This window comes from Tamandua tetradactyla, chromosome X (assembly GCF_023851605.1).
Source record: "Tamandua tetradactyla isolate mTamTet1 chromosome X, mTamTet1.pri, whole genome shotgun sequence".
NCBI lineage: Eukaryota > Metazoa > Chordata > Mammalia > Pilosa > Myrmecophagidae > Tamandua > Tamandua tetradactyla.
This window is the reverse complement of record NC_135353.1, coordinates 2,497,337-2,513,001: the sequence shown is the minus strand read 5'-3', so window position 1 is coordinate 2,513,001 and position 15,665 is coordinate 2,497,337. Positions and strand designations below refer to the sequence as shown.

Genomic DNA, 15,665 nt, shown 5'->3' with positions numbered 1-15,665 from the left:
TACAATAATGTTAGAACACTGAATGAAGCCGAATGTGAGAATGATAGAAGGAGGAGGGCTGGGGGCACAAATGAAATCAGAAAGAAAGATAGATGATAAAGACTGAGATGGTATAACCTAGGAATGCCTAGAGTGTATAAAGATAGTGACAAAATGTACAAATTTAAAAATGTTTTTTGCATGATGAAGAACAAAGGAATGTCAATACTGCAGGGTGTTGAAAATAGATGGTAATTAATATTTTAAAACTTTAACTTATATGTGAGATTAAAGCAAAAAATGTTTATTTGGTACAAAATTTATTTTTTTGACTACTGTATTTCCTACTATAACTTATGTGGACAGCTTAATTGAATACTATATGCACGTGGAATCTTGCGTAGGGCATGAGATTTGGTAGGTTTGTCCAGAGTGATGCCCCGATAAATCCCAGAGTGATTTGAACAGTGAATAAAAAAAAGTATTTGCAAAGTCTCCTTGGGGGAATGGTGACAAGGGGAAAATTCAACTTCCCCAAGTGGAGAATTCTTGATTTTCTCACAAGCAGTGGGGACAACCAAAGCAATAGGCTGAGTCCCCAATCTTGGGGTTTGTTCATATGAAACTTAACCCCACAAAGGATAGGCTAAGCTTACTTAAAATTAGGCCTAAGAGTCACCCCCAGCAGAACCTCTTTTGTTGCTCAAATGTGGCCTCTCTCTCTCAGCCAACACAACAAGCAAACTCACTGTCCTCCCCCTCTCTAAGTGGAACATGACTCCCAGGGGTGTGGACCTTCCTGGCAATGTGGGACAGAAACCCTAGAATGGGCTAGGACTCAGCACCAAGGGATTTAGAAAACCTTCTCGACCAAAAGGGGAAAGAGCAAAATGAGACAAAATAAAGTGTCAATGGCTGAGAGATTCCAAACAGAGTCGAGAGGTTATCCTGGAGGTTATTCTTACGCATTAAATAATTATCAACTTTTTAGTTAAGGTGTAATGGAGAAGCTGGAGGAAACTGCCTGAAAATGTAGAGCGGGGTTCCAGTAGCCATGTTTCTTGAAGATGATTGTATAATGATATAGTTTTCGCAGTGTGACTGTATGATTGTGATAACCTTGTGTCTGATGCTTCTTTTATCTACCTTACCGACAGAAGAGTAAAACATATGGATTAGAAATAAATAAATAATAGGGGGAACAAATGTTAAAATAAATTAAGTAAATTGAAATGCTAGTGATCAATGAAAGGGAGGGGTAAGGGTTATGGTATGTATGAATTTTTTTGTTTTCTTTTTATTTCTTTTTCTGAATTGATGCAAATGTTCTAAGAAATGATGATGATGATGAATATACAACTATGTGGTGATACTGTGAATTACTGATTATATATGTAGAATGGAATGATCATATGGTAAGAATGTTTGTGTTTGTATTTGGTATGTTTAATAAATAAAGTAAATTAAAAAAAAAAAGGCTGCAAGAGAAAAGCAATGCACTATGTACAAGGGAGTCCCAAAATATTAAGTGTCAATTTCCCATCAGAAACCATGGAGGTAGAGGCTGGAGGGAACTGCCTGAACATGTAGAGCTGTGTTCCAGTAGCCATGTTTCCTGTATAATGAAATAGCTTTCACAATGTGACTGTGTGATTGTGAAAACCTTGTGTCTGATGCTCCTTTTATCTACCTTGTCAACAGACGGCTAGAACATATGGAATAAAAATAAATAATAGGGGAAACAAATGTTAAAATAAATTTAGTTTGAAATGCTAGTGATCAATGAAAGGGAGGGGTAAGGGATATGGTATATATACTTTTTTCTTCTGTTTTTGTTTTATTTCTTTGTCTGAATAGATGCAAGTGTTCCAAGAAAGGATCATGATGATAAATATGCAACTATGTGATGATACTGTGAATTGCTGATTATATATGTAGAACAGAATGATCAAAATAGGAATGTTTGCATGTGTTTGGTGTTTTTTGTGTTATTTAAAAAAGAATGAAAAAAAGAAACCATGGAGGCAAGAAGGAAGGGCTGAAAGAAAATCTTGCCAGCCCCAAATTTTATATTCAGCAAGACTGCCTTTCAAAAATGAGGGAGAGATTAAGACTTTCCTAACAAAAGTGGAGGGAGGTTGTCACCACTAGATCTTCCCTATAAGCAATGTGAAACAGAGTTTTTCAGACTGAAAGGAAAAGACATCTGTTTTAGTTTGCTAGGTTGCTGAAAACAATATACCATGAAATGGGTTGGCTTGTAGCAATGGGAATTCATTAGTTTACAAGGTTAAAGTAAGATTGAGGCTGTGAAAATGTTCAAATCAAAGCTATCAGTAAGACAATGCTTTCTTCTGAAAGACTGGATGCTGGTGATCTTGGACACCTCTGGCACATGGCAGCATCTGCTGGTCTCTGCCTTCTCTTCTGGGCTTGGCTGCTTTCCTTGCTTCCTTGGCTTTCTCTCTTTCTCTCTGCATTCATCCCATTGGTAAAGGATTCCAGTAAGGGGACTAAGACCTACCCTGCTAACTTCATGAAGGAACCTCACGAAAACCTACTTACAATAGGTTTACACTCATAGGAATGGATTAGCTTTAAGAACATGATTTTCTGGGGTACATCTAGTTCCAAACTACCACAACACCAGATAATGTATCAAAGCAGAATAAGGGAGTAAAGACTTGTGGTAAAGGGAACCATATAGGTATAAATGCCTATACTATTGTATTAAAGTTTTTGGTATATAACTCCATTTTTTACTTCTTACAGGTTCTAAAATGCAAAAAAGTGATGATATTAAACATGATTATTCTGTAAACCCACAACTTTTAAAATAAAGTAATGGTAAATCCATGGTTTTAGACATACAATGTACAAAGATATAATTTGTGACAACACAACAAAAAGGAAGAGGGATAGAGGAGTACTTTGTGTATGCTATTGAAGTTAAGTTGGTATCAAATAAGACATGATTTTTATAGATTTAGAATGTTAAATTTAAGCCCCATGGTAATCACAAAGAAAATATATATTCAGAAAGAAATGAGAATGGACTCAAAATGATACACTAAAAAATAAATATGAAAGTAGGCATTAATGGAAGAACTGGGGGACTAAAATGGTATAAGACTCAAAAGGCCATATAGCAAAATGGAAGAAGAAAGTCCTCCATTATCCGTAGTTCTTTTCAATATAAATGGATTAAACTGTCCAGTCAAAAGGCAGAGAATGGCAGAATGGATATAAAAGCACAATCCAACTATATCCTATTTACAAGACACTCACCTGAAATTCAAAGACACAAGTAAGTTGAAAGTGAAAGTTTGGGAAAAATATACCATACAAATGGTAACCAAAAGAAAGCTGGCATAGCTATAATAATATCAGGTAAAGCAGATAAGTAAAAAACAGCAGGACAAGGAAGGTCAGTAAATACTGATACAGGGGTCAATTCAACAAGGACACATGACAATTATGAACAAATATGCACCTGAGAGAAGATCTCCAAAATATATAAAGAAATTATTGACAGATTTGAGGGGAGAAATCTGAAGGTTCTACATTAATAGTAGGAGATATCAATACAACAATTTCAATAATGGATACAATATCTAGACAGAAGATCAATAAGGAAATAGGGGACTTAGAAGATACCATAAAACAACTTAACAGACATAGGTAGAACAGGTTCCCCAACAACAGCAGAACACAAACTCTTCTCCAATGTGCATGAATCATTCTCAAGGACAGACTATATGGTAGGTCACAAGAGAAATCTCAAATTCAAAAATACTGAAATCACACAATGCATTTTCTCTGGTCACAATGAAATGAAGCTGGAACTCAATAAAAGAGGGACAAATGGAAAATTCATGAATATGTGGAAATCGAACAACATACTCTTTAAACAACTAATGGATAAAAGAAGAAATCACAAGGGAAATTAGGAAATAACCTGAGGCAAATGAAAGCAAAAACACAACATATCAACACTTATGGAATGCAGCAAAGGCAGTGCTGAGAGAGAAATTAACAGTTCTAAATTACTTACATTAAAAAGAAGAAAGATCTCAAATCATAGACCTAACATCACAACTGGAAGATCTAGAAAAAGAAGAGCAAACTTAAACCCAAATTGAACAGGAGGAACAAAATAACAAAAGGATAGTGTGGTGATAAATGAAATAGAAAATTAAAAAATCAATACAAAGGACTTCTGGGAAGATGGCCGAATAGACTAGCTCGTGATCAGCCCTGCTCCATGGAAAAGTTAGAGAAGGGACAGGAGGGTGACTGAGGTGGTGATTCGGGAGTGTGGCTGACTTGGGAGAGCCTTCTGCACCACATGTGGCAGCCCTGGTCGCAGAGGCTGAGGAATTGAGAGGCAGAAAGCTGGAGCGTGGGGCGGAGGTATGGAGTCCATGGGAGTGAATGAACGGGAGCCAGGGACTAGGAAGTAAGCGCTGCGTTCCTTGGATGCGCTACCCTCACCAGCACAGGCCCATGACTGGCGACTCACCCACACCCCACACACCTGAACCCCGCCACCTGCTCCTATTCCCCACACCCCAGGTGCCCCCACCCCACCAGCCCCCAGTGCACATACCTGCCCCACACCCCTACCTCAAGTGCAGCCCAGCTCACCTCTCCTGACCCCTCTTGAGGACCACCTCCCCTTCCTGTTCCCCGCAGGCTGTTGCCAGTGCATAAAGGCTGCAGGCACTAACCTCCATACCTAGGCTACCCCTGCCCCCTGCCCAGAGTATCGTACAGCCTCACCCCACCCCCACTGAGCCCTGCACATCAGTTTATGGGACTCCTAGACCCATGTATGTGCATGGGCCCCCAATCATGTCACTCAACTCTGGGAACCTCAGTTTACAGTAGTCCTAGAACCGCACATGCGCATGGTCCACAGTCACACTTCCTAGCTCTGAGAAAGTGCTGACCTGCATACCCAGGAAATATTATCCCTCAATCCACAAAGGCATAATTCCAACCACTTGCCACAGCTCTATGCATGCACACAAAGGGCCCCGTGCCTTAGACCAGCACATACCAGGGCTACATCCCTCAGACCTGTGCACCCTCACAGCTACATCCTCCCTGACTCCTAGGTGCCACGTTCACAAGCATCAGCGTAACATCCCCAATCTGCACCTATACCTGCCCTGAAACAAATCACCCACTGAATGCTCCACCCTGCACTGTGCTCCCTACTGTACAACCATCCTGCAAACACAAGGCCTTAGACTACTGAAAGAAATCAACTCCCAAAATATATGAGTCAAGATATTTACATGCCACGAAGACAGCAGAAGATCGCTAGCATATCACAATGCAGATAGATATAGCCCTGCCTAATGACCAAATTAAAACACCAGAGGAGACACAGACATTGGAACAACTAATCAAAGATGTTCATATAATTCTACTTAATAAAATAAGTGGGATAGCAAAGGACATAAAGGAGATAAAGAAGACAGCAGAAGAGTATACAGAGGAATTTGAAAGAATAAATGGAAAAAAAGCAAATATCACAGAGATTAAAGACTGTTGACCAAATACAGAACATACTAGAGGCACACAACACCAGCTTTAAAGAGACAGAAGAAAGAATAAGTGATATAGAGGACAGGATAAGTGACTTTGAAGACTCAAAACAGCAAATGGCAAAAAAGATGAAAAAACTAGAATTGGATCTCAGGGAAATGACAGACAAAACAAAGTACATAAATCTAAGAATCATTGTTGTCCCAGAAAGAGAAGAAAGGAGTAAAGGGCTAGGAAGCGTGCTTGAGGATATAATGGGGGAAAATGTCCCAACCCTCTTAAAGGACACAAATATACACGTCAAAGAAGCCCCATGAACTCCAAACAGAATAAATCCAAATAGGCCTTCCCCAAGGCACGTACTAATCTCTGTCAAATGTTGAAGAGAAGCAGAATATCATGAAAGCGGCAAGAGAAGAAACAATCTACTACATACAAGGGAAATCAAATAAGACTGACTTCAGACTATTCAACCAGCACCCTGGAGGCAAGAGGCAATGTTATGATATATTCAAGATCCTGAAAGAGAAAGACTTCCAGCCAAGAATTCTGTACCCAATCAAATTGTCCTTCAAAACTGATAGACAGATTGACCTTCAAAACTGAAGGAGAAGTTTTCATAGACAAAGAAGTCCTGAAAGAATATGTCAACAAGAGACAGGCCCTATAAGAAATACCAAAAGGAGTTCTGAAAAAAAAAAGACAGGAGAGGGAGGTCTGGAAGAGAGCACAAAATTGAAGAGTACCATTAAGGTAATTTAAAGACTACAAAGAGAAAGAGGGAAAAGAATACATAGATCCGACAAATAAAATAAAAAAGATAAGATGGTGGATTCAAGAAACAACTTTTCAGTAATAACTTTGAATGTTAATAGACTAAATTTACCAATTAAAAGATACAGATTGGCAGAATGGATTAAGAAGCATAATCCAGCTATATGCTGTTTACAGGAGACTCATTTTAGACACAAAGATACAAATAGATTGAAAGTGAAAGGATGGAAAAAGATTTCCCAAGCATATTGTAACCAAAAGAAAGCAAGAGCAGCTATACTAACATTGGACAAAATGGACTTTAAATGTAAAGACATCATAAGAGACAAAGAAGGACACTATACACTAATTAAAGGGTCAATTCACCAAGAAGATAAAACAATCATAAATGTTTATGCTTCTAATCAGGGAACTCCAAAGTACATGAGACAGACATTGGCAAAACTGAAGGGAGCGATACATGTTTCAACAATAATAGTAGTTGATAAATGAATTAGACCTAACAGACATACATAGATCACTGCACCCCAAAGCACAAGGATATACATTCTTCTCTAGTGCTCATGGAACATTCTCCAGGATAGATCATATTCTGGGACACAAAACAGATCTCTATTAATTCGAAAACACTGAAATTATTCAAAGCACTTTCTCTGGTCACAATGGGACGAAGCTGGATCTCAATAACCACCAAAGAAGGAGAACATTCACAAATATATGGAGATTAAATAACACACTCTTAAACAACCAGTGGGTCAAAGAAGAAATTACTAGAGAAATCAGTAGCTATCTGGAGATGATTGAAAATGAGAATTCAACTTATCAGAACTTATGGGATGCAGCAAAGGCTGTGCTGAGAGGGAAATTTATGGCCCTAAATGCCTACATTAAAAAAGAAGAAAGAGCAAAAACTGAGGACTTAACAGCAAACCTGGAGGAACTTGAGAAAGAACAGCAAACTAACCCCAAAGCAAACAGAAGAAGAGAAAGAACAAAGATTAAAGCAGAGATAAACGACTGGGAGAACAAAAGAACAACAGAAAGATTCAATAAAACCAAAAATTGGTTCTTTGAGAAAAATCAATAAAATTGATGGGCCAGGGCGGGCCACGGTGGCTCAGCAGGCAAGAATGCTTGCCTGCCATGCCAGAGGACCTGGGTTTGACTCCCGGTGCCTGCCCATGTTAAAACAAACAAAAAAATGATGGGCCACTAGCAAGACTGATAAAGAAAAAAAGAGAGAGGATGCAAACAAACAAAATCAGAAATGAGGAGGGGTGCGTTAACACAGACCCTGAAGAAATAAAAAAAAATCATAAGAGGATACTATGAGCAACTATACGCCAACAAACTGGACAGCTCAGATGAAATGGACAAATTCCTGGAGACACACAAACAAGCTACACTGACTCAGGAAGAAATAGAAGATCTCAACAAACCAATCACAAGCAAAGATATTCAATCAGTCATCAGAAATCTTCATACTAAGAAAAGCCCAAGGCCAGATGGCTTCACAGGTAAATTTTATCAAACATTCCAGAAAGAACTAACACCAACCCTACTCAAACTTTTCAAAAAAAAAGTCGATTACAATGATAAAAAAATATTTACGCCCTCTAGTCTCCTATATTCTGGAGCAGCTAGAAGGAAAAATATGAGAGGATCATATGGTAGCCTATGACAAACTTTGGGATCTGTCCTATAACTACTTGTTGAAGAATGCTTTGAAAACTAATTGCTTTTTTATTTCTTTGCTTTGTGTATATGTTATACTATACAATTTTTAAAAAGTTAAAAAAAATGCTGGCTATTTAAAATAAATGAGTTACTGATACATGCAACAACTTGGATGAACCTCAAACACATTAAGTTCACTGAAGGAAGCTAGATGCAAAAGAATATATACTGTGTGATTCTATCTATGCGAAATTCTATAAAACAAAAACCTAATCTACAGTCACAAAAAGAAGAGTAGTGCTTGCTGGACTGGGTGTGGGATGGGCTGGGAATTGACTGAAAAGAAGCTCAAGGGTGTTTTGGGGGTAATAGAACATTCTATATCTTGATTATGGAGGTATTTTCATAAGTGCGTACATTTGTTAAAATCCCTGGATCTGAACCCAGAAATGGACAGCACAATAATACCTAATTGTAATGTAATTATGTTAAAACACTGAATGAAGCTGCATCTGAGGTACAGTTTTTTTTATTTTTTTATTTTTATGTTTTCTCTCTATTATCGTTTTATTTCTTTTTCTGTTGTCTTTCTATTTCTTTTTCTGAATCGATGCAAATGTACTAAGAAATGATGAATATGCATCTATGTGATGATATTAAGAATTACTGATTGTATATGTAGAATGGAATGATTTCTAAATGTTGTGTTAATTTTTTTAATTAATAAAAAAAAAAATCCCTGGATCTGTACACTTAAAATGGGTGCTTTTTGTTGTTTTGTAAATTATATCACAATCAAGTTGATTTAAATTTTTAGAAGATGGGTAAAAATTATATCTCTGTAAATTAAATCCTGTTTTCCTATCATATTTTTATAGTTTTAATATAAAATAGTGGGGGGATTCAAAAACATAATAAAAAAAAAGACATGCTCAACAAAACAACCAGTCAAAGTGACTGCAGATTAGGCACCTTATATAACCTCAGCTCTTTTTCGTGCTACTGTCTGTACTTGTGCATTATATGTTGCATTTGAGAAAGAATTATAAGTATATCAACTGAAAAAAATGTACATTCACATAAGCATTAATATTATTTTTATAAAAACAATGGAAATTGCAGACCATCTAGAAAATTCTGTAATGGAAAAGGAAATATCTTAATTTAAAAGTTTACTATAAATATAATGTTGGTATAATAATACATTATTACAAAAAATTCAATTTGACTTTTAAGAGCCACTAACAGTTGAGGTCCTGCTATTTTACATAAAAATATGTTCTATTAGTTTCTACATTAAAACCTCACTTGTGATAGTTTAATTTTGTTCATTTTTTTTTGCTAAGTAAAGAAGTTAAATAACCTAAAAAAATCAGTACAGAGAATCAATGAAATCAAGATTTGGTTCTTTGCAAAGACTGATGAAATCAACAAACCTTTAGTTAAACTGATGCAGAAAAAAAGAGGATATAATTAATTAAAATAAAAAACGAAAGAGGGGACATTACTACTGACCCCAAAGAAATAGAAAGGATTTTAACAGGATAATATGAAAAACTGTATGTCAACAAATTAGATAATCTAGATGAAATGGACAAATTCCTGGAAACACACAAATTACCTACACTGACTCAATAAGAAACAAATCTCATCAAACCAATAACAAGTAAAAAAAATGAACTGGTAATCAAAAACCTCCCAACAAAGAAAGGCCCAGGTCCAGATGGCTTTACTGGTGAATTTTACAAACATTCCAAGAAAAATGAACACTAATACTGCTCAAACTCATCCAAAAAATGGAAGCGGAGGGAACACTTCCTAAATCATTCTATGAGGTCAACCACATCCTACAAACAGAGCAAGATAAAGATACAAGAAAAGAAATTTAGAGACTAATATCCCTTATTAATATAGATGCGAACATCCTCATCAAAATACTTGCAAACCAAATCGAACAGCACATTAAAAGAATTATACACCACAATCGAATAGGATTTATCCCAGGTATGCAAGAGTGATTCAATACAAGAAAATCCATTAATGTGATACATCACTTTAATATAAGAAATAAAAAACCACATGAGCATCTCAATTGATGCAGAAAAGGCATTTAACAAAATTCAACACTCCTTCTTGATTAAAACAATTGGAACTAGGGATAAAAGGAACCTTGTAAAGGGCATATAGGAAAAACTCACAGCTAATATTATCCTCAATGGGGAAACACTGAAAGTTTTCCCTCTAAGATTCGGAACAAGACACCACTATTGTTCAACATTTTACTGGAAGTTCTAGCCAGAGCAATTAGGCAAGAAAAAGAAACAGAATGCAACCAAATTGGAAAAGAAGAAGTAAAACTTTTCTTACTTGCAGATAATACAATCCTATAGATAGAAAACCCTGAAAAATCTAGAACAAAGCTGCTAGAGCTAATAAACGAATTCAACAAGGTGGCAGAGTATAAGGTCAACATGCAAAAATTAGCGGTGTTTCTATAAACCAGTAATGAACAATCTAAAGAAGAAATCAAGAAAAAAGTTCCATTTATAATAGAAACTAAAAGAATCAAATATCTAGGAATAAATTTAAGCAAGGATGTAAAGGACTTATTAATGGAAAATTATAAAACATTGCTAAAAGAAATCAAAGAAGACCTAAATAAACAGAAGGACGTACTCTGTTCATGGATTGGAAAATTAAAGGTTTTTAAGATGTCAATTTTACCCAAAATCATTTAAGATTCAATGCAATTCCAATCAGAATTCCAACAACTTTCTTTTGCAGAAAAGGAGAAGCCAATTAACATATTTATATGGAGGTGTAAGGGGCTCTGAATAGCCAAAGCTATCTTTAAAAAGAAGAATGAAGGTTGAGGACTTACACTTACTGATTTTAAAATTTATTATAAAGCCACAGTTACCAAAAAAACATGGTACTGACACAAGGACAGACATATCGACCAATGGAATCAAACCAAGAATTCAGAAATCAACCCTCGCATCAATGGTCAACTGATTTTTTAGAAGGGTGCAAAGCCCACTCAGTGGGGAAAGAACAGTTTCTTCAACAAATGGTGCTGGGAAAAGTGGATACCTACATACAAAAGAATTAGCTCAAAAACAGATCAAAGACCTAAATACAAAAATCCAAACCACAAAACTCCCAGAAGAAAACATAGGGAAGCATTTTCAGGACCTTGTGTTAGGCACTGGTTTCTTAAACTCCAAAAGGAAAGGCATCGATAGAAAAAATAGATAAATGGGACTTCATCAAAATTTAAAATTTATGCAAAGGACCCATCATGAAAGTAAAAGACAACCTATAGAATGGGAGAAAATATTTGGAAACCACATATCTGATTAGGACTTAATATCCAAAATATATAAAAGAAAAAAATTCTACAACTCAACCACAAAAAAATAAACCACACAACTAAAAAAATGGGCAAAACACTTGGATAGACATTTCCCCAAGGAAGATATGCCAATTTGCATTAAGGAAATGCAACTCAAAAACACCATGATATAGCATTTCTACCACTAAAATGGCTACTATTTAAAAAAAAAAAAAAAGGAGGGGGAATAACAAGTGCTAGAGAGGATGTGGGAAAAATAGGAGCACTCATTCTTTGCTGGTAGGAATGTAAAATGGTGGGGGCCCAGCAGTTGTGGAAAATAGTTTGCCAGTGTCTCAGAAAGTTAAGTATAAAATTACCATGTTATAGGTATATACCTAAAAGAATTGAAAGCAGGGACTCAGATATTTTCACACTGATGTTCATAGAAGCATTATTCACAACTGCCAAAAGATGGAAGCAACCCAAGTGTTCATCAGCAGATGAATGGATAAACAAAATGTGGTATATACATAAGATGGAACATTATTCAGCTATAAAAAGACATGATGTTCTGAGGCATGCAACAAGCATGAATCTCGAAGATATCACGTTGAGTGAAATAAGCCAGAGAGAAAAGGACAAATATTGCATGATCCCACCAATATGAAATAATTAGAATAAGCGCCTTCAAAGACTCAAAAACTAGAATGTAGGTTACCAGGGGTTGGGATGGGGATAGGGAATGGGGAATTAATACTTAATTGCTATGAGTTTCTGTTTGAGGTGATGGAAACATTCTGGTAATGGATACTGGTGATGGTAGTACAACATTTTGCATGTAATTAACAGCAGTGAATTATCTATTTGAATGTCGTTAAAGGGGGAATTTTTAGGTTGTATATATGTTACTAGCATAAAAAAATTTACAAAAACAGGACTGTAAAACATAGTGAACCATGAATTAAACCATGGACTACACCTAAATAGTATAATTATGATAATATTGTATCATCAATTATAACAAAGCTACTATAGTAATGCAAATTGTTAATAGAGAAAACTGTGGGGGTTGTATATGGGAGCTCTGCATTTTCTGTATGATTTTTCTGTAAACCTACAACTTCTCTAATAAAATAAAAAATGTTTTAAATGAGAAACTTTGTATCTACCACAAACCAAGCCATCATATTTTCCCTTTTATATCATGTCAGACAATACGTATTTTGGAGAACCTTTACTAAAGAGATGAGCATTTTTGCTTACCTGTCGTTCTCGAGCAGATTCACAGTTGTACAAGAAAGTACCAAAACGACAAGTGTACAGATGATCTAAAATCGTCATCAGAAATTGTTCATTGAACTCAAAAGCTGTAGGGAACTAGAGAAAAACATGCTATCAGTCAAAGCATGACAACTTGAAATTGGTCTGTATGTCTGGTTCCTGCAAGGCTAGCAAAGGCTGCCATCTGCACACACCCTTGCTCACTTGCTGGGATTTTGCATGGGACCAGAAGTTTCAATAAATGGCCAGTAAGGGAACCAAGAAGTAAGGCAGGAAAAACAGGCCCATTTCCCAGGGACTCTTGTGCAGACAGGATTGTCTCAGTATTTAAAGTGTTTGAGGAATGACTCGGTCTTGTCACTGCTGTTGTTTCTCTGCTGACAGAGATAATGCTGTTAAATATTTAATTCTTAAACATTTATTATGGAAAATTCCAGACATATAAGTAGCAGTAAGAATAGAAAAATGAACCCTATGTGCCAATCACCCAGCTTCCACAATTATTCATGCATGGCCAATCTTGTTTCATCTCTACCTCCTGCCCTGTATTATTTGGAAGCAAATCCAAGATATCACATGAAAAATATTGAATTTTAACATTTATTCAAATGCATTTTCATCCTCTTTTTCCCTTACCTGTTTTGACATTTGCCACACACAATCAATGAACTGGAGGAAAATAGGAGATCGGTCAGCATCAGCATGATTTTTATCTCCATGACCTATTCTCTGAAATGAATCAGGGAGGGTGACTTGTTTTAATTCATGGGTACAAATCTGAAGAAAGCATATAACCCACAAAATTTGATGAGAAAATACAGTGACCTGTCTTCTAAAAGCCAAGTCTCTCATAGAGTAAAAAGTTATATTTTTTCATGGAAATATAAATAATATAAGGTTTTAAAACCATGGAAATTCAGTATATACACTTCTATACAGCACCAATAAAAACTGGCAAAGCATTACCATCCTATATATGTGTCACTGGATTATACTGCATAGTATGTTACCAAGACATGCACTTAGGCCCTACCCAAAATAATTCTTTCAGTTGCTAGGGGACCACTCCTAAAGTTTCATGACTTGCAATCATGTCAAAAAGGGTATGATTACCATTAAAAGTTCTTTTATTTAAAAACAAAAACCTCATCAATTATTCATTTATGAAACAACAATTCTTTCTACTTGAAAATGTTACTCACACTACCTCGGAAATTTGGAGGAAGGATAAAAGGTCACACAGCAGAAACTGAGGTCTATGGATCCCATTTATGAGAATGGAAGCTTGACAAGCTTACTGGGGAGCTTGTCAAAAAAACGCTTATGCAAAATAAAAAAAAAAAGCTTGTGCAAAGTGCCCTGGAGACAAGACCTAGGAATATGAATTTTTTTTATTCTTAAACTTTTGTTTTAAAATAATTTCAAACTTATGGGAAAGTTGCAAAAATAATACAAAATACAGAGAACTCCAATATGCCCCCCCACCCAGATATCTATATCTACCAGCTTTTAGCATTTTGCCACATTTGCTGTATCATTCTATTTATCTATCTGTCTTACTATTTATCCATCCAACTATCTTTCTCTCTATGTACTTTGAAAACATTTGAGAGTAGGTTGTATACATCATGCTCCTTGAACACTTAGTACTTTCATATACACTTCCTAAGAACAAGGATAGTCATGTAAATACCTTAAGTGCAGTTATTAAGTTCAATACATTTAATGTTGACATAAAATTTACAGTCTATGTTCCAACTTTCTATATGTCCCAATAATATCATTTTGGGCCTTTTCTCCTTCATTATTAGATCCATTCCAGGATCACGTATTGCATTTAATTACCGTTATCTCTTTAGTTGCGCTCTTCAAAAAAGATATTGTGAAAACATATACAACATAAACTTTCCTATCTCAATCACTCCCAGGCATATCATTCAGTGGGGAATATAAATTTTTAACAGGCTGTCTAGATGACTTTTAAAATTTGTATCAAAGAATAATAATTAAAAAGGCCTACACCAAAAGTCTAGACAGTCTAGACTTTTAATTAATAATTCTATAAATTATATTTGGCTTTGATAGTTATAATATTAGCCAAGCAAGAATTTTCATCCTATCTTCCTTCTTTTGCTCATTTTCAATTTAAACATTTCTCTGCAGACTTTGTTATTACTCTCAACTGAAAATGTAACTACTGGAGATGGATACACATCTCCTAAAAAGGCTTATTAATCCAAGGCATCATGTATTTTCAAAATTATAAAGTAGTTTTTATTGCATTCCTCAGATTTTTCTTTTTACAAGGAAATACATCGTTTAACAATTAGTTTTTAAATATCAACTGGCAATGACTTGACTTTTAAAAACTTTAGCTTTATTGTTTTTACTTACAGATGCAAATTTATGTCCAAAACTGACCCATTCTTTTTGTACCAATATTTCAAAGCCTTCCAGGCTCCTATAGAAGCTGTCCAACATCAGCATAGCCAAGGACGTGAGCTGGGCAGTCCTGTCCCATCCATCGCTGCAGTGCACCACCACCGAGCTCTTCCCAGAAGACACTCTGTCTGCGACTTGAATAGCTCCTGTCAAAACAAGCTGGCAACCAAAAATATGTGAGTCAATATATCTCGCGAGCTTATATTTGAAACTGTATTTTTTAATCCTAGAAAATGTCTTGTTTTGAAAATTATTCATTTATGTCTAGAACAGAAAAATTTCTGAAAATGTAACAATAGGAGCTACAGATTCTGTTGCTCTTTTGTTTAAAAAAAGAGCCAAACTGCAAAATCACTGGCCTAACAGGTGTAAATTAGACCTTAAAGACCTGATACAATGGAAATCACTTTTTTGGCCTTTAAATTAAGAAAATATGAACTCTTGTTTGAGTTGTAAGTAGCGGATTATTTATCCTAAAGATAAAATGATGGCATTCTAGTAAATACCTGAGACTTAGAAGTACTACCAAATGTACTTTTACAAAGAGTCAGGCTATGATGTCATTTTTTAATGAGTCAGGCATATTCTGAGGTGTAATATGCAAACTACAGGATTCCCT

At 35.7% G+C, this 15,665-nt stretch overlaps 1 protein-coding gene across 6 annotated transcripts in view; it reads right to left on the bottom strand.

Moving 5' to 3' along the window:
• Window positions 1–15,665, bottom strand: part of MTM1 (myotubularin 1) — a 111,103-nt gene that overhangs the window by 17,492 nt on the left and 77,946 nt on the right. For all 6 annotated transcript variants that reach the window (XM_077145179.1, XM_077145176.1, XM_077145178.1 and 3 more), the window contains 3 exons: window positions 14,999–15,205; window positions 13,241–13,333; window positions 12,587–12,700 (listed from right to left, as the gene is read on the bottom strand). In XM_077145179.1, coding sequence (XP_077001294.1) covers window positions 12,587–12,700; window positions 13,241–13,333; window positions 14,999–15,205 — 414 coding nt within the window. The remainder of the gene's footprint in view (window positions 1–12,586; window positions 12,701–13,240; window positions 13,334–14,998; window positions 15,206–15,665) is intronic.